The sequence below is a fragment of the Salminus brasiliensis genome, chromosome 21 (assembly GCF_030463535.1).
Source record: "Salminus brasiliensis chromosome 21, fSalBra1.hap2, whole genome shotgun sequence".
In the NCBI taxonomy this organism is placed as follows: domain Eukaryota; kingdom Metazoa; phylum Chordata; class Actinopteri; order Characiformes; family Bryconidae; genus Salminus; species Salminus brasiliensis.
Window position 1 is genome coordinate 11668875 of NC_132898.1, and position 26192 is coordinate 11695066.

Genomic DNA, 26192 nt, shown 5'->3' on the forward strand with positions numbered 1-26192 from the left:
TCACTGTGAAATGTGTGTTCAAGTGAACTGCATGCACTGATGTCACTTGAGGTCTTGATAAAACTTTCTTTTTTTTTTTTTTTTTTTGTCTGAATAGAGTTTGTCAGTCTGAATTAGCTTATTCTTGCTTGAACGGTAGTTTAAAGTTTTAGTGTGAGCTTTTTTCAGCTTTCAGTGTGAGCTTTTTCATCCTAAATTTAATCAATATATTAGTATATTGCTGCTTTTGGAACAAAATGTTACATGTAATTTTACATGTCTACAGGTGCAGAAAAAGCAGGCCTAACTTCAAATGTAAATTATTACACAGTTCTAAACTGGGCAATGTGACTAAGATTCTGAATCACTTCAACAATTGCATCGTTTTTGTCTATAACGTTGTCTATATCAACGAGCACTAGTTGTTTAATAAGTATCAGACAAAGTACAAAAAATTAGGCTGCCGAAAAGCCAAAACACTACCGTTAAAATCAGTGAAGAGAACACACACACACACACACACACACACACACAGAGAGAGAGAGAATTGGCCTTGCTCTCTCCAGGGTGGTTATATGGCACTATCTTCCCACATTACTTCAGTATAATGCTGGATAGTACTGGAATCTGCTGTCCAGTGCATAGAACCGAGTACTCAGTGCTTTCCTCCGAGCGTTTTGGTAGCACGGTGGTGTTGCATTGGTGGCAGTTCTGAAAAAGAGGCGCCAACTGCGCACGTGTCGGAAGATGTGTGTCGATCTGTACCCTCCCAGTGTTTGGAGCATCGCATGCAATACAGGGAGGCTGGGTAAATGGGTAAAAATCTAAAATACAACTTAAAAAAAAAAAAACAAGCACAATAACACATAATGCCATAATGTGAGAGACTGGTGTAGAGACAGTATCTCACAGTATAGCACTGCTTGTTGTATTGTGTAATAAGTGTGTAGATGTCTTTTGGGACTGTTTCTGTCTGTCTATTTATCATTGGGTGAAATTTTCACACACAAAAAAAACCCACAGTTTTCAAATAATGTGGGGGGGGGGGGGGGGGAGAACAACAGAAATACAAAGTTTAGTTCTGACAGTTATGCTATATTTGTCATAATATTACATAATAATAGACAGTATATAATAGTTATTGTACTTTCTTTAAGGAATTATACCTAGTGAAAATTTTTATTATTTTGTGATTTTTTTTTTTATTCCTTTTTATTTCTTATAAATAAACAATATTACCTGCCAGTACAATCAGATAACTTCACAAAATAAAGTAAAAAATGTATAAAAATAAAATCAATTGATAAATAAATTGTAGTTAGAAATATTAGATATATTAATTAGATTTAAGATTTATTTGCTTGCCAAAATCACTTGTTCCTTCTTTGAGCTGCTGTGGTAACACAAGGCAAGCACAAACAACAGAATTACAATGGGTTCATATTTAATGCTCTTGAATGGCGTTGAACAATCTGGTTTCGATTCCAGCTACAAACTGGATCTGACCTGTGATCAGAATAGAGCTTTTTTTAAGTGGTGTTTGTAACTATCAAAGTATATAGGTATATATAATGTAGTATTTTTTTTTCTTTCACTTTGTGAAATATACATAACATCTTTAATAGAGAATTTACACTTTACAGATTTATTATCCCCTCTAAGCACCTCTGATGCATTATAAATGTGTAAAAAGTAAAAAAAAAAAATAAAACAAACAAATCACATTCTGAGTGAGAGTCAGTTACACAAAGCAAAATGCATATAATGCTATATATAAATAAAGGAGTACTACAGTGTTTCACATCTGAATCCAAATGTAAAAGATTGATTATCACAGACAATAATTTCAACATATTATCCAGTACTTGAAACCCATTAACTTAGAACTCACCTACAGTATAACAAATGAGATACTGAATTTTGTCTGTACAACTTTTATAAAAAAAATGCATATTTTTGTGTAACACAGATCGTCAGTCACATGCATTTATAAATTAAGATGCATAATCTGTTGAATTTGTTATTTTGAAAGGTATATATTTCCAGAAGGGGAGAATTTGTCGTGATTTGTTACCTGCCTGATTGCTGTGTGTCCTAGAATACCACTGGGAAAGTAAATGTATCCAGAACTACTACAGTAGAATGGCTGTGGTTTCAAATTCACATTACATTGTCATGTAATTCAAATATTTATATGTGAAATTCAGCAGTTGTTCAGCATTGTGTTCTATCTGTGTGGAAGTCAGTTGTTCCAAGTCAATGTTTATTAAAGTGTCAATGTTTATTTTTGTTTAAGGAAGAGGAAAGTTGTATTATTGGAATTTTTGTCTCTTGTAACTAACTGTACAGTTTAGATCCTATGGACAATCCTCATCTTATAACCCATGTTACTGAACAATGTTTCTTTGTTTAAAACAAACAAACGAACATGAACAAACAAAAAAATAAAAACTGCAGGACTCCTGGCCAACTTGTAGTTCCACAAAAATGATCCTCAGGTGTCTCTTTGCTCCTAGACATTAGTGATTTCTATGCTGGAGTATCCATGCATAGGACTGCCTTTTGACCTCGGAAGGGCTTTCAATCTTTCCTCTCTGGGCAGGGACCCACAGTTGCTATGAAAGCTGAGGTCCCGGCCGCCAGAGATTTTAGGATTAAATCTCAAGGGGCTCTGAAGGGAAGTGGACAGAGAATTTATATCATTAATAAATGGTTCAAAAGGTTGCAATCACTTATCATGTCATTATTTTTATAATTTTATATGCAATAAATATTGTACAGTATAATGCTCCGTCAAATATTACATACATCAAAACTACTTAAAGTACTTGTATATTTAATATTCAGTATGAATTCACTGAATGGATAAACACAGACACACCCGTCAAAACACAGTTGACACAAGGACATTCTCAAAACATCAAGGTTTATAACTCACTATAACCCGCAGTATTGTTTACACATTTTTAACCCCAAAAAGCACCACCACTTTGAAGGAAACCTCTTTATTACTCTTGGTTTATTACTATGCTGAAGTATTTTGTCAGTTAACTAAGATGTGTAGCTTTATTCTGGATATCAGTATATGTTATGACCTCATTCTACAACTTTATTATATATTTAGTACAACTTCATTATATATATATATATATATATATATATATATATATATATATATATTAATTTAGCTATAACAAAATGTCTGATGTCAACTGTACAGTACAGTCTTGTTGGATATTTACTTGTACTTTAACTTTATTTACCATAGTCACTTCATTACTATAACTTAAAGCTTAATATCAGTTTTACTAAACACTTTATTTTAGATATGTACTGTATGTAACTTCCTTCTTTATTAAAATATAATCATAACTTCAGTCTCAATATTATACAGCACCAGAGCATCTGCTGTTCATTTAGATTAACACATCTTAAATGTCATAATGATAATGGCATTACCTTGCCTGATCTGGGCCTGAGAGTGACCCGCTCTTCAGCATAGCGGCAGCTAGAGGCCGGGGAGTGTGTGGGTGTTCCCTCTTTACGGTTGTACTCCTGATTCTGATTGGTCCTGAAAAGGGAACAGCTGTCATTTTCATAGAGGGAGACTGTTCTACAAATCAGCACTGTGGAATCATTAAGCACTTAAGTGACAAAAGACATCAAGAATGTCGAAACTAAGACGCCAACCACATCTTACCTGATTGACATTTGGAGTTAAGGGGGAACTCTTTCAGCTTCGATTTTTGTAAATACTTAAAAAATACTGTGCTGTAATGTAATTCTTATAATCCAAAAGCACAGACCCTAGCACTCAGAATGGTTTGACAAGCTTATGTGTGAGTGAAAATATACTACTCCTAATACTAATAAGATAAGATAAGATATGTTATTAATAGATAATAACAGCTGTTGATGAAGCAAGTTATAAATAAAACGTGTATGTAGCAGACATCTGTTGTTGTTCAGTTCATGCATTCCTATAAGTTGTCTTGTTATTCCTCATACTTTTCAAATTTCTTGCATTTTGGTGTGGCATTTAAATGTTCACATCAATCTGGTACTTCACTGAACACCATAGCATCAATACATAGGTACTATTAAAATGGTTCTGTAGCAGGGCCCTTTGTTAGAAGAACAATACAAAGGTGATTTTGTTTCATCACCAATATACATATATATACATATATATTAGTATATGTATATATATTAGTATATATATTAGGATTAGTAGGACCTAACAAGTATACAAACTAGACTTAGTATGACAGCATAGTCAGGACATGCATGTGTATAAAGACTTTATCAGGGCTAAATCAAAACTCATGGTCAGGACATGCAGGGGTCAAAATACAGGCAGGCAGGTACATCCAAGGCAAATCCACACTCCGGAAGTAAACCAAAAAGCATCACAAGTGCAAGCTTAGGTAGTGTCAATGGTAGACTTCACACCGAGCACTCCAAGCAGAGAAGCTTAAGAACAGTTCTAATTAGTCCAGAAATTAACTGCACCTGTGTGCCTGGAGTCCAGCCTCAGGTGAGAGACGGAGCCCAGCCCTTGTGCATAGGCTCCCCACTGAGGCCAGCAAAGGGAGACATTGCACTTAGTCTTTCTACAGGAAGTCGTCCTCATTTGAGGCCAAAGGGTCCAAGTTTCAAAAAATAAAGTATCATGGTGCAGAGAAGCACCATATATATAATATATATGATAATATATTTTATATTGCTTTTATATATATAAGCACCCGCGTAGTTTCCTAGTTTCCCAGGAGTCACAGCACGAGAAGCCAATCAGGATGTAACCCAATTAACCTCACCTGATTCCCACTGAAAACAACATATATATAGCTACTGTCCCAACAGCCGGTCGTTTGACCACAGTGAGTACCTACTGCGAGTGACGCATTGTTTTCACCTACTTATAGCATTAAAGACTAGTCCTAGCATGATAGCCTAGTTTTTAAACAAGGAAGCTGTTGTTGGCACATAATACTTGCTAGATGGCACCACATGTACTAAGCAAGTACCATGAGGATATTCTTAGCTGGCATCTAGCCACTGACATTCATTTGTCCAAGTGTTTATGGAACCATATGATTAGGCTTACATTCAAACATTATTAAAAGTTCCTACATAGCACTGAGGGTTTTTTAGGGTAAGGTTTTAGCTAAACCTTTTAGGGTAAGGTTTTAGGTTTTTCAAAAGGTAATCACATCGAGTTACCTTGCAAATGTTTTGCATGCCCTCACAAAAAAGGCATTTTGTCGCAAACAGCTTGCTTTACAAAATGTTGACATTTTTTAAATGATTCTGTTGTCTTATTTCATAAGCAAATTGTTAAATATGCTACATATGTAAATTTTGTTGATTGATGTGGTTCAATATGACACTGAATTTAATTTATTTTATGTTTTTTTTAGTTACTTACATTTTACAAACCAGGGCCAGGTTGGTGGTTGGTGTGGCGCAACAGATAAAACCACTAGCTGCCAGTGAGCTATTACACCATGTGGGAGACCAGGGTTCGATTCCCAGTTTGGTTGACCGTATGCTGCACTACACCAATAAGAGTTCCTGGGCAAGACTCCTACACTACATTGGCCCACCTTTGTAATACGAGTCACATTGTAAGTCGCTCTGGATAAGAGCGTCAGCTAAATGCCGTAAATGTAAATATATGTGTGTGAACCTTTATTAAACTGAACAAATATGCCCCCTGCACACAAATACCTCTACTAGTACTATAATAATAATAATAATCATAATAATATCACATAATCACGAGAGAAAATATAAAATCAATTGTCATTTATTCATAAATAAAAAAAAAAAAATGAAAAAAAATTTAAACAGTCCAGGAAGGAATGTTACGCTAGTGTTCCCATCATTGCATACAGCTAAGAAGTACACCTGTTATGTACTTCTTAATACTACTACTACTACCAACTGACTCCCGAAGATGGGCGGTCGCTGTGCTGTGATTTTGAATTTGGAACAGCAACGTGGTGCGTAATCCTCGATAACAGGTGGAACAAGAACACATCTAAGCATTTGACTGTATTTGGCTAGATGTGGACATTGCAACAGTACTAGGGTCCACTGGAACTGAGAATCTGCCTCTCAATGCAGCTCTGGGTATAAATATAACTGGGTATAAGTTAGGCGCGGCGTTTAGTAAGATGTCACAGCAGTCAAATAACCAGTGTTTGCTGCTTCTAGTGTTAATTGATGTGTGTTGCTGACACAGACAGCAGTGTGTCCTGTGTATTACTGGATGTGAACTGACCTGGCTGGGTTCAGCAACACCTTCATCTCTTCATACAGGTGTCGGTGGATCATGTGTTTGTTGTTGGGGATCTCCAGGGCTTTGGCCATGCTTTCTGCACTGAAGGATGGATCCAAAACCATTACAGCTCCATGGACCCCACTGTTCTGGAGGCTGTCCGCATACTCCTGTACAGTGGAGAGGATTTAACATAAGTGCATTTACGGACATATGCCCACCTACTGCAGCATATTAGATATAAAAATCTGTGTTCATTGTTGTTGGGGACTTTAACAAAGCAAATACGAGGAAAGTAGAACCCAAGTTCTTTTAGCACATCTTGTGCAGCACGCAGAAAACAGACTCTGGACCACTGCTACACCCCCTTCCTGGGAGGGGTACAAAGCCAAACCTTCATTCAGCAAATCGGATTAATCGGCTCAAACGGGAGCTGCCCACTATCAGGAAGGTTAATCGCTGGTCGGACCAATTAGACTCTGTGCTCCAGGACTGTTTTAATGGCATGGACTGGAAGATATTTTGTGAATCGCTGAATAAACCAACATCGACAAATACGCAGACTTATCACTCCACACCCCCAAAGAGCACCCAACACAACAATCCACAAGGGATTACAATTGAAAATAGAGTAATTTCAATTTATTGAATAATAACATGGTGTGTTTTTTCTTTTCTTAAAAGTCTGGCAAAAAAGCTTATTGCTGCATACTACTATAGAGTTAAAGGTGTCTTCTACTATGCATCATTAAACTATTATTCAAAGTGTAGCCATTTCCCAAAACGTTTGTACCTTGTTCATACCACAGTAGTTTGAACCGTCTTGGTTTGAACAACAGCAATCCAAACTACAATGTTTCAAGATGTGTTTGGTCTGACTTTCATAAATGTATGTGTGTATGTATGCATGTTTGTATGTTTGTATGTATGTATGTATGTATGTATATATATGGAAAACATGGGTTGTAATATTTGAAAGCACCCTAAATGCCCTGTGTTCTTGGTTCCTCCCAAGGTTTCTCCCTCCATCTCTGAAGGATTTTTTTTTTGCCACTGTCTCCTTTGGCTTGCTCACTGGGGGTCTTAGTTTTTGATTTTTTGTCTTTTTACTGATTGCTGATTGTGTAAAGCTGCTTTGTGACAACAACAGTCCTAAAAAACGCTATACAAATACATTTGATTTGATTTTTGATTTGATTCTGGCAATAAACTGTTATTGCCAGCTACTAATTACTAGCTACACTAGTTACTGCAAGTGTAGTTCAATCCCCAAACATTAGGTACATTTCTGTAGTAAAGTGAAGGTTTTATCCTTTAATCCTTGTGCAGTGATACAGTCTATGACTGCAGTGATATGACTAATCAAACATCTGCACTGTAAGAGGATTGGGAGTTATCACAGTCAGACACACTTTTAAGCATTGTGTTGTTATTTGTCAAGCATTTGATTCCTAGTGTGCACCATGCAGTGATCAGCATGGCTGCTGCTGGTAGCAGATGAAAAGGCAGCAGAAAACAAGATACTTCACCCGCAGTTTGAGTATGACCGAAGATCGAGGCCTGGCAAGCTAATGAAGTGCAGAAACTCATTGAGAAAAAAGAAACTCTTAAGAGGGAAATTGGGTTCTTACAATATGACAATTTATCACTATTGTTTTCAGTGCAATAAACATATAAAACACAATTTTTATAAGAGACAATAAAGCTTGCTGGGCCTCAACACCCCCCCCCCCTGTCTCTGGTTTGGGGACAGCATCTCCAGCACCATCACATTGAACACTGGGACACCCCAGGGCAGTGTTCTGAGTCCTCTGCTGTTCACCCTGCTGACTCATGACTGTGCTGCGAAACACAGTTTTAACAGCATCATAAAGTTCGCAGATGACACAACTGTTCTGGGTCTCATCAGCAAAGGCGACGAGTCGGCATACAGAGAGAAGGTGCAGCAGCTGGCAGACTGGTATACAGTCAACAACCTTCACTTGAATGTAGACAAGACCAAGGAAATGGTTGTTGACTTCAGGAAAACAAGACACGACCACTTTCCGCTCAGCATCAACGGCTCCTCTGTGGAGATCGTTAAGAGCACCAAGTTCCTTGGTGTCCACTTAGCGGAGAACCTCACCTGGTCCTTAAACACCAGCTCTACAGCCAAGAAAGCCCAGCAGCGTCTCTACTTCCTCCGGAAGCTAAGAAAGGCCTGTCTCCCTCCACCCATCCTCACCCTCTTCTACAGAGGGACCATAGAGAGCATCCTGAGCAGCTGCATCACTGTCTGGTTTGGGAACTGCACCGTCTCTGGCCGCGAAACCCTCCAACGTATTGTGAGGACAGCTGAGAGTAGTCTCTCTTCTCTCCGTCATGGACATTTACACCACCCGCTGCATCCACAAAGCAAACAGCATTGTGGATGACTCCACCCACCCTTCACACAGACTGTTCTACCTCCGAAGGTACAGCAGCATCCGGACCAGACTCTGCAATAGCTTCTTCTTCCAAGCCATCAGACTTCTCAACTCCAGAGACTGAACTAATGTTTTTTTTCTGTTCCAAGCGCACACTCTCTCTCTCTCGCTCTCAGACTCAGCAGCATTTTGCACTAACAACTTTACTACATCACTGGATTCAATATTTATTGCACACTGCATAATTTGCACACTACCCGTAAATTATTTATTATTCATTGTCTGTATTGTGTTGTATTGTCTATCTGCACACTGTACTGTATTGCACTTGTGTGTGTTGCACCATGGTCCTGGAGGAATGTTTTGTTTCACTGTGTACTCTGTATGTAGTTCAAATGACAATAAAAACCCACTTGACTTGACTAAATGAACTCACACCTTTAGGTCGATGTCTCTGACCCACTTAATGACCCGCTGGCTCGACCACACGACAGGGTCCACATCCTGCTGTTCACACTGAACACGTCGGGCATGCAGAACCTGAAGGGCATATAGATTACTAGATTACATCCTTATTTGTATGGACAAATTGTCTAATTGTATTTAGTATAACTTCAGTGAGTGGAGGAAGCAAACCTATCCATCTTATCAAAAAAAATTAAATAAAAGGGAATAATAAAAAATAAATCAAATAAAAGGCTCCTTGACAACTCTGTAGGGCAAAATTTGAGGATCCAGTGACAACAAAATCTATGATAAATAGTAAAGACAAAATGTATTGAGATTGGAATATGTTTAACCCCAGGTGAGATTGCATTGATTTTTCTCAATTTTGATATAGAGAATTTCAGCCATTGAGTTCCAAATGCAGACATGATATAATCTGTAGAATGGCGCATAACTTCAGAAGTCTAGTTTTTCATCTCTCTGACTATGAGTAAATAAACACAGGAGGCCGCTATTTACCTCTTTATCAAAACTGAGCATCTGCAGCAGCTGTATTCCTGAAAGCAGGCTGGTGATGTGGAACTTATTGTTGATACTGAAGACAGTCTCCAAGTCCCGGCGAGTGAGGGATCCCAAAACCCGGCCGTCCACCAGCTGGTTCTGGAATAGCTGGGAATACTGTGGCAGACCAAGGTCACTCAGCCATGTCTTACACACCCACTGGTGATCCATATCTGCTGCTTTGGACAGCCTGGGAAGAAATACTTTTAGATTTTTACACAACCTTACAAAACCTACCTAAGCCTACAGTATAACATACTGTACACTGACCCACCATTTTATAGTTCAAAACGATGTTTTCAAGACTCTAAAATCAATTTGGTTGCAGATAATTTGATAAACTGTGCCCACATAGATGAACTAATGACTGCAAAAAGCTTAATCATTGTTTACATAGCTTTTCTGTGCAAATTATATGCAAAAACTATATTCCATATTTCCATAGGCCAATCTTGTTGATGCGCTCAAATAAATCAATAAAACTAATAATATGGAGAATGAAGTTTACAATAAAAGTCACACTAAAATTAATCTAAAATATCTTGTATTTTAAAGGTACATCCAATCCTAAGGCAGATAATGTGTCAAGAAATGATTGTGAATCTTTACTATATATTGTGTATAATTTCACAACTTCTTGTAATTCTCAAAAAGAGTTTCAAGCATTGTCTTGTTTTTTTACTTGTAATTATTTGATTGTCTGTGTGTTACCCTGCTCCGTTTTCTGCGTCTCTGTAATCTTCAATGGCCAGTCGGAGTTTCCGCCGGTGCATCGGGCTGTTGATTCCCAGTCCTACCTCCAGATCCTCGTCTGTCAACCCCAGCAGGACCTGCAGCAGTAAGTTAGCAACACTGAGCCCAACACACTCCAGAAAACACACCCAAAACTGCACCTGCGTCTGCTGCACAAGGCTCATATGTCAGCCTCTTGTAGCTTTTGCATTTATCAGCTACTGCAAATCTTCACATCAACCAAATGGTGACTATTTAGGAGCTGGAATGGAAGAATTCATACTAATCACTTGTTTCTAATGACTGGATCAGATATTTAAAAGATCTTAATGGGGGTGCATACTACAATTCTATCCTAATTACAGAACTTACACATTTGCTTAATAGTAGTCATTTAATAATTCATAGTATTTACTGAGTTCTCATGTTATGATCCCTTTAAGAGTAATGAGTAAATAATATGATTATACAGTTATCGCAGTATACTTGCGTTTGAAAGGGGAATCCATTAAATACCTTTCCACTCTTCACATTCTCGGAGCAGGCTCGGATGTACATGGGCATCGCCATGACAACCTCGAGCCAGGCCTGGACGGTCCCGGCCTTCCACAGTGATATGGGCCTTAGGCGGGTGATCTCTGCTTGCTGGAGCCTTTCCAGCTGCTCCTCGCCGTCTGAAAGGCTGGGCTGCGTCAGGCTCGACAGGCTGTCCGAGTCTGGAGTAGTCAGCAGGAGGGAGGGTTTAAAGGTGGATTTCAGGGTTTAGTGGGGTCGAGAGTGAAAACAGTGCCTCAGCCATTCTGCATGAGGGTGTGAAAATGCACTGATACACCGATCTTGAGGTAAAGATTCAACTGGGCATTCAGCTTATAGTATATTATGATAAATTCTAATAATATTCTACAGCACATGCACTCATTTTCTGCGATTAAAATGAAATTTTCCGACAATTTTCATAATAATCCAAAAAAAGAAACTTCATTGTTGTCATTGTTTATATTCCACGAGTGTAAGTGGTTCCTGTAATCATATTGTGTATTTACTGTAGCCTGAAGATACTACCACCTTAAACTCACAAGATGACAATTTTTTGTCTGGGGAGCTTATAATTGAAATATGTGATGCATGAACACAAATTCCACAATAGTGGATAATAGACTTTTAAAAAAACAAAATAAATATTGTGTTCTTTTCTGCCCATTTCAGTATATTCCATGTATCACTGAACAATTTACACAGTAGTGGAATATTACAATAAAAACAATCTTTTTACTCTAAAAACTGTCTGAGAATTGGACACCTGGCTTAATTATATATTGATTCTGTCACACCAAATCATGTGCCTTCATTTTAATTACGTTCCACTTCATTACAATTTGTTTTTTTTTTTACGTTGTGTCAACTTCATGATGAATGGACCGATATATATGCTCCAAGATAACTTGATATTAAATTTTTTCCATTGACTTCCATTAAAAGTTAAGAAGGTTCTTCTCCGGTAAACTTGCCATATTGGAAATACAAGGTCTTCGTGTAACAGCAGCGATATTCTGTTATTATCACAAACTATGCAGCAAACATCTTCTTAAAACTGTCTGCTATTTTCTTTACCTTACTAATTTACCACTGTGTTGAAAGTAGCAGTGTGCACCACCTCCAGTGCACCTTAATTCACTATATGATGGGCCTTGAGTGATCTCCAAAACACACTTTGACGGATTGTTTATTTAAAGCAATCAAAGTCTGTGCTCCCTAAATTCAATCAGCATGTGGGGGACAAATGCACTAGATGCTGTTTGCACCAACATCCCCGGCACATTTAGAAATGACAGTTAAGGAAAGACAAAGAAAAGTCTGAGATAGTGCCAAACAGCAAAGGACCTGCAAAACAATGTCTAGATAACCATTTTGAAAACAAGCGCTGTGGGCAAATAATTCGACTGAAAAGACAACCCCTTGCCAACTGTTAATTTTGGGGGTGAATCTATTAAGCTTTGGGTTGTGTGGCAGCCAGTGACATAAGAATCATTAAATAAAAGAAGTGATTCCTGCAAACATCAGCAGTGACAGAGCAAATTTAGTAAGGCAGAGGTTATGTTTTTACTTCAGAAATCAACAAGATATGTAGTTTGAACTGAACTACCCAAACCTCTGTAAACAACTGCACTGATTCTAACATTCAACAAGTGGTACAATTGAATCACCACCTTCAACTCACTACATTTGATACTCTTCTAATGCAAAATCTTTTGCAAACAGTGGCTGTTTCTGCAGCGTTTGGGCTTCGGTGCGTCAGCGTGTGCTGTGGATTGAGTCATTTGGCATTAGATACACAAGGGAGGAAGTGAGTCATGCTGTAATTTCAGCGGGATTCACAGAGTGCTGTGGCCGACTATAAGGTGGTTAATGGCGGCCCTAATTCACCACAGATACACTCCCTGGCTCATAACCACTTCCACATGTGTTACAGCCTCAGCTCCGACCGCCTTTTGTTGCATGCACTTTCTTTTTGAACTCATGACACATTCACATCACTGTGGAAAGCCCTTTTTAGCATCGCAGTTTCTTGCTGTCACACATTCAGTTTTTACACATAAAGTAACATTTAAAAAATGTAAATTTCAATATAATTATTAATTATGCCAATTATGTACACAGTTTCACAAGGTATACATCTGTATAAGTTTCTGATGCAGATTTCAGCCTCAGCTCAAACCATTCAGAATGATTTTGTTTCCAATTTAAAAAAACGTTGCTTCTCTTAAACCACAGATGACGACCTAAACTAAAGATATGTTTTTTAGGGTAGGGTGATTCTTACAATTACACAAAATTAATAATTTTAATAATACATTCTAAAACATACTGCCCCATCTCGATCTAAAATGCGGTACAATGTCATTATTATTGAAAAAAACTATCTGTAAAAGGACCTGCTTACAAAGAACCTGTAATGCATCTCAGTTCACTGAAACACACGCCTGCTAGTACCTAGTATGGAGAAAAAAAAAAACATTGACCCTCCCATGTCATATATAATTCATTTACATGTAATGCACACTGGCTGTGCTCAGGATGTATCATGCTGAAGTTCAGATCATGCTGGACTGTAAATACACTCTCAGTCAGAGCCGCTCAGTGACTTAGAGCATGCGTCAGAAACACTCTGGATCGTGCAATAGTGGCATGAGTATGTCAGCTGACAGCTCAGGAATAATTTCAGGACAATTTTACTGGTCAGTGCTAACTACACGATGTGCATTAGAATGTCTACCAGCAGGGGGCAGCCTAGTCATTGTTATTGCGCTAATAGGGCCTCTAAGAGCTTCTGCTAATTTCTCAAATTACAGTCAAAGTTAAGGCACCTCATATGAAGCAATGCACTATATTGCTAAAAAACATTTTTGAGATGTTTGGTCATACCTGATCATTATACAGTGCTTCCTTTTTTCTTATTTTGTAGTTGACATGTATTATGTTTTATTTATTATCAAAGAACAAAAAAACAATATTTGTAAATACCACATTTTATGGTCTATTCTTATGATCTAATATGTTCTCTGTACAGGATGTTACTTATGTTCTGTTAAAACAAAACATGTATCGTGACCTGGGTTTCCATAGAACATCCTTATTTACACTGTAGGTGTTTTGTTCTTGTTGTTTGGTGGTTCAAAAATTACAACTAAATACATAACAGGTATGAGGGATAATAATAATAATAATAATAATAATAATAATAATGTTATTAAACATTTCTATGATTTTGACACTTTAAATTTAATTTAAATTCATTACACAAGAATTTCTTTAGAGCATGTACAAGTTCACTTGAATCACATTTGCTCAGTTCAGGTCATAAATAGACTTTAATTAACTGGAGTTAAAGGCATTTATCTGATGAGTGTTTCAGTGACGGGCAGCTGGTGGATCTGTATAGACAAACGTGGCCATAAAGCACAGCAGAGGAAAAGAATTAGAGCTATGACCTTTCTCCAGGAAAGGACTAGTTATACCGAACTGTAAGGTTTATTCTGTCCAATCCAAGCTTGTCTAAGAGTTTCCTTTAATCTTATTTGAGTGATTATTGTTTGGTTTGATTTAATTAGTATATTATATATATATATATATATATATATATATATATATATATAAATAATTAGTATAGATTAGATATAGTCATAGGCGACAACTAAGGAGAGCCAATGGGTTATTCACCCCCTCTATATGAACCACTCACAATATTACAAGAGAGGACAGCTGTGCAGAACATTCACATTGTCTTCAGCTGTTGATTATTCTGGTAGTTTTGAGCTTTATTAAAAGAAATGCAACTAAAAACTGCCCTATTTTTAGAATAAATGTGCACAGCATGCCGACTGCTGAAAACAGGCAGCCTGCCAATGTTGAACCATGCCAGGTTCAGTGGGTGACACCATTACTGTATGACCTTTAATGAATACATTATTATACATATATATATATATATATATATATACATATATGTTTAAAACATATATATAACCTAATATTAAGCCCAAGTTGGCGCCTATGGATATATCTTAATTTATGAGTGTGTTGATATGCAGTGATTCAACATATTCAGGGGAATTAAGGACATAATCAGGGACAAGTAACTGATAATTTGCCAACGCCTCTCTTCTGTACATTGTAAAAATCTGTTCAATCACCAATTTTTACTCACAAAATGAGTAAAGAATTGCAATATTTAAGTTAAATTATTGGGTGGTCCTGACATGTGCTTCAGCAGCAGAAACAGCTCAGTTTTTTCTTCCACTGTAGCGGTTGTTATTGTCCTGCACCTTATTGAGTGTGTCATGTGGCAATATTGGGCTATGACCGTTCAGTCTGTGGGGATCTGGAAAAAATATTTACAGAGGTGTGCATTTTATAAGTTTGGGCACCCACAAATGTTAAATATTTCTGCAAGCTGACCCAAGATTATCACAGAACCAGAAGCCTTTTCCAATAAAGAATGGGAGAAAATCCCAATGAAAAACTTAAAGACTCTTAGCTGCTACAAAAACAGTTTACAAGCTGTGATGCTTGTCAAAGGGGATGTTACCAAGTACTGACCATGCAGGATGCCCTGCATTTTTAAGTTTTGAAACTTGTGTGTTTTCTTGTTTTGACTGAGTTCAATTGGACTCTCAATTGTTTTCTGTAGTCAACATCATGCCCATTTTAGGAACTCTAAGCGTCGGTTTCTGTCAGGCAATTACTGTTGTTGCAATGAGTGGTACATAAAAACTTTTCAAATTAGATGAATTTTGTCTAGTGCAAATCTTTCTCCTGAATGTCTCTGGATCCTCTTATTTACAATGTCATCCACAGTACAATGTACTGTAAAACATCACATTGCATTAAAGTGGACTACTAATCCTAACAATATAACATCATATAAACTGGCCATAGGAATTTAACTAACTGCACTTAACAATGATTGCTGGTTTGTGTGGGGTATATTCTTGAGGATTCCAAAAAACAAAAAAAAAAAAAACTAAATGCATATTTTAATGAGTAAACAGATAATCCAGTGCCAGTGCCATTTGGAAAAAAAAATCCACACAAGACTACATATATTGGCTTTAAAACACCTTTCTTACACATTAGGTTTGATACAGGTGATTTAAAAAAAATCTAATTTATTCCTGTCTTTCGAATTTCAAATTCAACACAGGGTTCCTAATATGGACACGACCCTGACTATAGTATGTTTCACTGCTATAAGAGCAAATATTAGGGACAGTATTTTTGAAGCCAGATCCAGTTTTGACATCATCCAAAATCTAAAAGCTTCATTAAGTGTGTCAGGGCATGTAACTGATTTGCCTGCGTAAAGCTTTGGTATAAATGCTTTGCATAAGACTAACTATCACCAGGAATTAAATGACTTGCATTTGTGCCACTATTAGAGGGTTAATGGTGTTCTATTAGTTTCAGTTGACATAACTCATGTAGGTTATGGATGCAGTGGCATTTGGGCATTCGTGTCCACTGAGGAAGACGATGTTAGGACACGTGTTAACACAGATGGCGGGAAATCACAGATGAACAGCAGGGGAAATTCCTCAAAACATAGCAACCCCAGAGCAGGAAGGTTAGAGGAGCACACGCTCACATACACGCACACACACACACATTCACAGGGTCAAGAAGAAAGGAGCATGGATGTCGGGTTATGTGTTTTATTTTAAAATAAGCTTTTATTTGGATATCTTTTTAATCATATTTATTTCCAGAATGTTAAAACCTCTGTTTATGTTTTTTTTGTCCACTGAAATAATAACTTCCTTCCTAATCTTAAATAAATGTCTTTAATAGATTGACTCTTATATCTGACATAATCTACATTACAAACCTTACAACATAAAAATCATTAGAACGAACATGAGGAAGGAAAGGTTTAATTTAACAGAGCTGAACGAACGAAAAAAATAAGAAATAAAATCAGTGCCTCCACAATGCAAAGAAAAGCTTTGGAAAGAAAAGAGGGTGTTTGATATGTCAGCACAGTGAGAGAAGCATGACATCATTGGTTTTTGCTAATAAATCAGAAGTAGGTTATGAAAGCAATGCAGGTTATGCATTTGGCTGTTGTTTTTGCAGACACAAGAAAGAGAAAGTGAGATATATATAGAGAGAAAGGCAGAGAGCTCTTCCATATCTATGTTCGGAATGTTTAATAGAGCAACATTACCTTCAACTAAAACCTTTGGCACTTGTTAAGTTACATTAAGATCTGCATGAGATTTAGCACCCATCCTGCAAGATAATTCACTAGTTGTCTGTGCAAATACAGGAATGAGGGCCACAGTCAGTGCTGAGATATACTTCAGAGGACCTGTATGTTTGTTCCATTGAAATGTAACTAAATTTCCTATTTTCCTAATGCATTTCCCTTTGGTTACGGTTGAATGATTCTGGAATGCGTGTTTAGTTTGTGTATCAGGAAAACTGCCAGCTAAAGCTGATATTACATCCCACCTGCCTATGTTAACAGTACATTGATAACGTATTAATGAGCTCTTTAATGATCTCCTCAATTCCACTGGTATCCCCTCTACAGTACTGATATTCCCTCTACAGCACTGGCATTGCCTCTACAGTGCTAATCTCTTCTACAGCACTGGAATCCCCTCTACAGTGCTGATCTCATATACAGCCCTGATATCCCCTCTATAGCACTGATACCCTTTTTACAGTACCGATATGTCTTCTACAGTGATATCTGATTTACAGTACTGATATATCATCCACAGTACTGGTAGATGCAGCACTAACATTCCATTTACAGCTTTTCCATAGCACGGATATTCCCTCTACAGCTCTGATATCCCATCTACCGTACTGATATACCTTCTACAGCCCTGATATACCTTCTACAGCCTGATATCTCCTTTACAGCATGGATATTCCTTCTACAGCACTGATATCCCCTCCACAGCACTGATATCCTTTCTACATTACTGATATCTTCTCTACAGCATGGATATTCCTTCTAGAGAACTGATATGTCCTCTATACTGATATTCCTTCTACAGCACATATTTTGTTTCTACAGCACTGATATCCCATCTACAGTGATATCACTCCTACTGATAACTTACTAAGTTATTTTGTACATTTGGATTCCCTTTTGTTTGTTGTAAGGAAAATCTGAGCAGAACGTTCACCTATATAGGATACTGCACTCATGCCTTGATGCATTAATGTGTGCGTATAATTCATTCTTATTTAATAACAGCGGCCGTTGTGTACTACTTCATGTCTGAAACCCTAGCACAGTGGCTTTGAGTAATCATTAGTGGTTCTTGCAAATAAGTCTAGAGCAAATAAAAGCAAACTCTGTAAATGTCAGTGATGATGATATGAGAATGAGCCATGTGGCATATGGAGACGGGAACTGTAAATTAGGCTTGAAAATGGAACAGAAGCATCCAGGACAGAGACATAACGAACACAAGGTGCACAAGACCTCCTATTTACAAATGCACAGCAGTAATTCAAGTTTCCAGTTTATAAAAAGAGACATATATTACCACAAATAAAAGCGTTATAACACAGCATAAACATATTCACACGCAAATGATCCCTTGTATATATTTATAGGTATGTAAACATATTTACATATGCCTACACATATAAATATATATTTCATTTACATACATTATTTTCAGTGTAATATGTACATTTTAGGAGGCAGCAGTTTTTTCTCCTTCCTGCGGTTTTCGGGGGGATACAGCATACACGCTCACAATCATACTTTCATACACACACATCCTCACACGGATCTGCAGAAATACACACACACAGAGCTTAATCACCAGTCGGCATCCTCCTCTATATAATAATCAGGTGTAGAAGTACCATCAAACAGGCCAGGGTCCAGAGACTTGCGCTGGGACTTTCCTCGGGCAAACACTCGAGAAAGCGACCCCAAACTCATCTTCTCCTTCTTTTTCTTACGCTTCTGGTCCTCGAGGTCCTCCATGGACTGGACCAAGATGGGTAAATTGGAATGAGAGGGGTAGAGAAAGAGAGCACAAGAGAAAGAGTGCAGTACAGTAGTGAATACATGGCCAGGTCAGTTACAGTTTGCATTTGATTCAACAGTACAATAATGTCTCCTCAGAAACAGGGCTTCAGGATTACAGCCTCATTAAATGATTTTCTTGCTTTACGGTTTAGCTTAGGAATATTAAGAGTTACTGCTCAAAAGTTATCATAACAAAAACATGCTGTAACATGAATTATATTTTGGCTTGTGTCTCACAAAACAATGTGTGTATATATATATATATATATATAAATACTCCTCATCTGAATGTGATTAAATGTTATTGTTGTAAGTACAACACCCTTACAAATGTAAATAATCAGATTAGTGATTCAGTGGAATAAAAAAAATGATTATCAAGGTGAGGTACTGAGGTAAAAATAAATTATGATACAGAATTTAGCTATGAAAGCCACAGTACTCAACAACACAAAAACCTTTGGTCACTTAAGGCAACAAATTACATATTTTATACTGTCTCTGACTTAATACTGTTCTGCATATCACGTTGGATGTTGTGTGATAGAATCAAACCTGTAGTAGAGAAGTACTAGAAAGTTTCCAGCATGGGCATCTTATTTTATAGAAAACATCCAGTAAACCGTACATCACATAATACATGTTTCTTTTTCTATATAGCCAGTTTAGGTAGAAATACCAACATGCAGAGCAGCAAATCTACAGTTTTTGCTCAGAACAATTCAAAATAAAATGTTTTCTCTTTTGGATGAAAGTATAAAAGTGCACTTTATGTTAATTTTCATCTGTTAAATTGTGGTGGCCAAAATGTCCCTAAAGTACACATCCTAATGTATGTCAAATACAAATGTAGTTAATTCTGTAATTAACAACTTATTTGGAGGTTGAAAACAGTCAATTTATTTGTTGCTCATTTGTTAAATGTAATGACAGCTGAAGTGCGTTATTTATCTCAAACAATATTTATTTTATATGCGTGTGAAAAACATTGCTTTTGGTCATGTATGATAAAAAAAAGCTTTTTGGGACAAAGTTTGAATACACTGACCTTAGTTTCAAAGTGAATTGTTCATTTCAAGTGGTTTGTTATTTAATTATGTAGTATTATTTAAATCTACAGCCATGACAACACTCATTTTAGACCTCTAAGGGTTAACTAATGGTTGTGTTCAAAGGTTGTGATCAGCCCATGAAGCCCTGCCCCTGAGCAGCTTAGCTCATGAAGTGTAGGATAAAAAGAGAAGTCTGGGGGTGATTACTTGGTCGAGGGTGCCAGGCGGCTCTTACATTGCAGAGAGAGTGTGTCCGGTGCCGCGGCGAGTTAATGTCACTGGGCGTGGATGAACGGTCACCATCGGCCGCTGAGGCATCCGAAAGGACGGAGGGCTGGCGAGAGTGACAGGGGCTGATCCGCAATGCAGCTAGAAACCAGACACACCAAGAGTGAGTAAAAGGAAGGACACAAAAGACAAAGTAAATTGTGGAATGTACTTAAATTGCACCATGCATTCAATCAAAAAGAGAGCCTGCACACATAGACTTTGTTGTAACATGTTTGTAACAACATATTTAGAAGTGGGATGTGTGAATCGCCTGTGAACTGTGTATGTCCAACAGTTTTCAGCCACCTGCTCATCCAATGTTATAATATTACATGGGTATTAATATGGACTTTGTTACTTTTGCTGCAATAACAGCATTCACCCTTCTGGACATTTTACATAAAAATCGGCACCCCATAGACCTTTACATGTACATCTCACAATGGAGTTATAAGCAGCTTTTTAAAAAAAGCACTATAGGGCTTTATTAGTACAGAAAACTCTCACAAACATTCGTAAACTCTAAATGAAAATCTATTTACAACAATAAGGATTATAAAATATTTACATTTAAAGCACTCGTGTAAGGATGATGGTTTATAGTTATGTGTGGTTTAGTGCTATATGTAGAGTCTTGCACCAACCATGCTGTTGTTGGTAACCATGCACCAACATGTGGCAGTGGATGGTGAGGTAGGTGAGATGATGCATATGTGCAAGTGTGGTGGAGACTGCACTGCTTGACAGCTCCAGTGAGTATTTATGTGTATACCTTGCCTGTCTGCAGGGTGAGAATGGTACAGTGTTTGTTGGCTCTGTCTGATTGCTGCGGTCAGTGGAAGTTCAGCCTGCATCACCCACTCCTGACTGCCATTTACCACTGGCTCCGACGGCATGGCCAGAGAATGACGTTTCGGAACATCTTTAGTCAAGGTAGCCAGAGACTGCTTCGCCTACATGGCAAAATACATAAACACACAAACACATGCACATTTGTTTTAATGCTTTGTCAGGATGTGTGAAAAGTGCTCCTTATGTATCATACAGTTTATATAGTTTAAAGTACTAAACTATGTTCTATCCATTTGTATTATAAACATCTCAGTCCTCGTATATAATATCCTATACGTATTATACACGTGAGTATCTATATTTAAGAAAAATACGTCTTCCATCTGTTATATGCACTTAAGTACCTTTATGTAAGAATACGTTCTATATGTATTATATACATGGAAGTATCCACATCCAATATAACTAGAGGACCAGAACACTTAACTATACCAGCATAACTGTACTATAATTCAGCACTAAACCTAAAATAACAATAACATTAACTAAAGAAACTAAATTCATCATGCAGCACTACTCTTGTTTTCAGTCTCCACATCAGCATCTAAGGATGCGGGTTCAACTCAACAGGATGCAAAAGGCCCCATCAGACAAAAACTTTTAATCTGTGTTGGTTTGGGGGGGAGGGGGTGGTGTTGTGTGGGTGGTAGTGTTGGCGCTGCAGGTGGAGCAGCACACAGAGCACAGAGACATTAGGCAGATGAACAGAGTAATGATGCTTTTACTGCACAGCCAACAGCCCTCAGCCTCACCACAGGGCACTGTATGTGTGTGTAAGAGAGAGAGAAAGAATGAAAAAGCATGCTGTGCGTATATAGTGGAGTTATGAAGACTGGCAGAGAGCCATCTAGAGGCCTAAGGCTGTCTCTCTCTTTCCTGCCTCACCTTTTCTCTTTGTCTCTTCATCTTTCTCTTTCAGACTTAACAGCAGCAGACACAATGACCATGATAAGGCATTGTTTTAACTAATATATCCTGTTGATTAATTTGTCAGGCAATTCTACAAGTACATCCTCTCACCAACTATCATACCATCTAATCAGATAATGTGTTTACTCATTGATTAATGTAGTCTAATATAGTGACTAATTTACCCACTAATTGAGTAATATATTCACTAGTTCAGTGGTACAGTGAGCCCAAACAAACTACCTTCAACACTCACACTGTTAGGTGTAGACTAATATATTCACTAGTCACCTAATACATCCACTGGTCAAGTAAAATACCAAACAGTCAGCTAAAACATTTACAAGTCTCCTAACACATCCACTAGTCGACTAATACATCCATAAAAGTCTGTTAATCCATTCACTATAAATAATATGTGCAGTAGTTGGTGAAGACATCCACAGACCGGCTAAGTTATCTGCTATGCAACTAATATATTCACTAATCAGTTAATAAATCCATAAATGACTGAATTTGTCCACTAGTCAACAACTATATCCTCCGGTCAACTAACATCCTCAAGACACTAATATCACAACTAATATGTCCACTAGTGGACTAACACACCCTCAAAACACTGATATTACAAGTAATGTGTCCACTGGTTGGCAGTGTGAGCAGCTAGAGAGGTCAGAGAAAGAACACAGGAAATGGGTCTTTTTTCTGCTGTACACAAAGCCAAACCTTCTTCGTCTACATCCCCACTGCCTACATGTCAGGAATACTTCCCCTGAGATCTGAAATTAAATGCAAATTGCTGACATCCCAGGTGGCTGCTATGGTGTTGCTAGGTGGTTAGTATTGAATACCAGTTATGGTGTTGCTAAGCTGCTGCTAAGCAGTTGCTATGGTGTTGCTGGAATCCCAGGTTGTTGCTATCACTATGGTATAAGTAATAGTATTGATAAAAACTTGCTATGGATATAGTGTTACTATGTGCTTGCTATGGTATCCCTCTGCATTTGGCAATCACAATAAACTAAACAAAACCCCTTGGTGGCTTGGGGGGCCTTAAAAAAACAGAATGTTTGAGGCCTGAAAGAGCACAGTTTGGGTCTCACCATGGTAAGCTCTGCCTCCAGTTCTTTGATCCTGTTCTCCTTCATATCGATCTGCGATCGCAGCAGGTTAGCATGCTCCGTGGCTTCTTTCGTCTGCCGCCGCAAGTCCCACTTCTCCCTCTCCAGCAGGTCCTTCTCTTTAGCCAAAGCTTTCACTGCATCCTCACTTTCCTGCACATGTACACATGCACACACTCATACGTCAGCATAAGCACCATGATAATGAAATCAGAATAAATTAGATTAAACTCATCAGAAGTTTAATGCAGTATTTGATGACAGATTGTAGTCAAGCTGCATGAAATGTAACTGCTGGGTGTTTGTTCTGGTCAGTGTAAAGCAGTGATGTGGTTAAATAGTGTGTGGGATAAGAGTAGGCAGGTTGGAGACCTTTCTGTGCTAGCATTAGTTAAAGTGTGTGGGTGAAACGAGGTAAAAGGTTGCTGACCTTTCTGTGCTGGTCATAGTTTCTGATGAAGTCTCTGAGCTGCTCTTCACGGCTCTCCAGTGTGGTGTACAGCTGCTGCATCTGGTTAACCAGGTCAGCCTTTTCTGCCTTTAACCTCTTACGATCGCCTTTCATTGCTATTTACACACACACACACACACACACACACACACACACACACACACACACACACACACACAATTTAATTGTACTTCCCAAATGATTTCTGGTTATTTTCAAGCTATATTTACTAAAAACAAGAACACCTAATGAAATAATAATAAAAAAAATTGTGGTGAAAACACCACAAAATTAAATTGTGTTCGGTCTATTTACTGGGGAATATAAAGACCATTATACATTTTAGGAGTAAAAATTTCTCTTTTAATGCCTTAAAAGCATTGTATCACATTTATTGTAAAATGCTCGCTGCATTGCCAAGTTAACATTATAGTTGCACTGCATTTTGATGCACAACGTGCACTACACAATATGGCCACCAAGAGGTGCTGTGTACTAACACAAACCACAGCCGCCTTTTTCCTTCTCTCTGAAACAAACACACACACACACACTGTATGACAGTATCATCACAGTTTATTACACGTGACGATATATCCTGTAATTAGTGGTGATGACGTGTGACTGACTTTAAGTAAGTGTATCAGTATTACTAATTTCCTAGCATTTTTTTTATTACTAGCATTTTTATCTCCTCTCAATACACAATAGTCATCAAGCCATCAATAGGTCATCAAGTGTGATCAAATTCCAACAAGGGCTACATACTGTCAAAATTGTCAAAAGCCTTCCAAGATATCTAATCAGTTTAGCTGCAGCATATTTGCTGATGTTTTTTTGAGACTGAACTCCATATGTATTGTTGGTTAAACTGATTCAGAACTTTAAATAGTTAGGAAAATGTTTGATTAAATGAACTCAAAAATGACTCTGTAAACAGATCCTGTGATCATTAGGTTGATTAAGGAACGGTCACTCTGAATCCCTCTGAAGGAACTGAATGAAAGCATCTGTATAAAAGCATAAATTAAAAATATCCTATGAATTATTATGTGACTAGAGCTGAGCAGCAGCCTCTAGAAGCCAATTTCAACTAAAAAACTCATGTTTTCTCATCTGCAGACAAAAGTGTTTCACACAGATGTCTTGTTGAGTGCCTCTTGTATGTTGCATCCAGTTCTATTTGTCCTTGTATCCTTCAGTTATGAAAGCAAGGAATGGATGTCTGTGGGTCCTGAACATCTTATGCAGTTAAAACCAGACAGGAGGTGATGTGTTATTTGCTGTCATTGTGCTGTTCCAGACTCTCCTACGTGCTAGTTCTGTTTGTAGTGCTACAGGCAGTTCTGCCTGCTTCCAGCTGACGTGTTACTACAGCAGCATTTTCTTGGTGTAGAGCCACATCTCCTGTCATCCTGACTTTGGGGAGGGGGCGGCTCCTCCACAACAAACCAAACTGGATTTACAGTTTAGGCCCGACTGTGCTGCCTGAAACTGCTCCAACTCCCTCAGGTACAGCACGATATAATGTAGATGCTCCACACTTTTGTGTAACTAGGCCTTGTTATCTGTCTGGATATATACACGGGGATTGTTTGAGCAAGTTCTTTTGTAGCTTTTTCCTGAAATTTACCATAACATTGAACCAGGAAGAAGACAAGAAGACAAGCTTTTACACAGCTCTAATAAGTGTTCTTTTTATTTCCAGCCAATCATTCTAATGCTAGCATAGAGCCCACAGACACAGAGATGAGAGGAGGACTAAAGATTGGTTCCTGGAGTTCCTCGCCGCTCTCAACACACTCATAAGCGCAGCATGCTTTCACAAACCTCTCCAACATGCTCCATGAGCATTAGCAAGCAGATAAAGAGATGTCAGATAAGATCAGCATACAGCTATCGTGTGCACACACGCACCAAAGCTCCTGCTGACAGAAAGCTAATCCCTCTCAGCTAAAAGATAGCACCTGAGAGATCTGAATCACACACTTCTCCTTTTTTTTTAAATTACAATGGTTATCAAGAAGCAATGCTCTCACTGTTCTACTCAGAGAAAATATTTAAACCTCAAGCTAACATCCAGTGAGTAAAAGTGCTACTTAGCAGACGCAGGTTTTGAACAGAACTCTGCTCTTATTGAAGTCAACACACTGCACGCTGCTGCTTTTTACCCAGCTTCGAGCAGCCAGCTAGGTGCTGAAATACTAATGGCTAATCACCCAAACTGTTTTCAAGTGACCTCACTTTCTCTGCTTTCTGAGAATGGGGTTACTGACTACACATTTGTATGTAGAACTACCAGTATTTTTTTTTTACCCATTTCCAGCCAAAGACAAAAGTTACTTTTGCTAAGATTTGACAAGATGTCCATCTGTAAAATCTGTATATTGTATAAGCAGTTCAGTGTTTTTTATCACACAAAGGAAAGGTTTCCAAGAAAGAGTGTGTTCACATTCACCTTATTATTGTTCTTTTGAATCGAAACATTAATACAGCGCGACTGATGTACCAAGTATTCTACTATTAATGTGTTGTGTTACCATATGAATTGCTGCATCTTAGAAAAAAAA

At 37.9% G+C, this 26192-nt stretch overlaps 2 protein-coding genes across 3 annotated transcripts in view; both read right to left on the reverse strand.

The window, feature by feature from the left end:
* Positions 1-64: 64 nt before the first annotated feature.
* Positions 65-13703, reverse strand: LOC140543407 (kazrin-like). Its single transcript, XM_072666525.1, has 8 exons — positions 13682-13703; positions 10924-11123; positions 10387-10574; positions 9634-9865; positions 9106-9207; positions 6266-6432; positions 3439-3550; positions 65-2650 (listed from the first exon to the last, which is right to left on the reverse strand). Exons 1-8 carry the CDS (start codon positions 13701-13703, stop codon positions 2492-2494), a joined length of 1182 nt encoding a protein of 393 aa, XP_072522626.1. The 3' UTR covers positions 65-2491.
* Positions 13704-16570: 2867 nt separating this feature from the next.
* Positions 16571-26192, reverse strand: part of LOC140542678 (kazrin-like) — a 264173-nt gene continuing 254551 nt past the window's right edge. Inside the window, exons 7-11 of one of the 2 annotated variants that reach the window (XM_072665519.1) lie at positions 23602-23738; positions 23154-23324; positions 21062-21242; positions 20255-20388; positions 16571-18925 (exon numbers count right to left, since the gene is read on the reverse strand). In XM_072665519.1, coding sequence (XP_072521620.1) covers positions 18752-18925; positions 20255-20388; positions 21062-21242; positions 23154-23324; positions 23602-23738 — 797 coding nt within the window. In that variant the 3' untranslated portion in view covers positions 16571-18751. Of the gene's footprint in view, positions 18926-20226; positions 20389-21061; positions 21243-23153; positions 23325-23601; positions 23739-26192 lie in introns of both variants that reach the window. The other variant, XM_072665520.1, reaches the window with a different exon arrangement.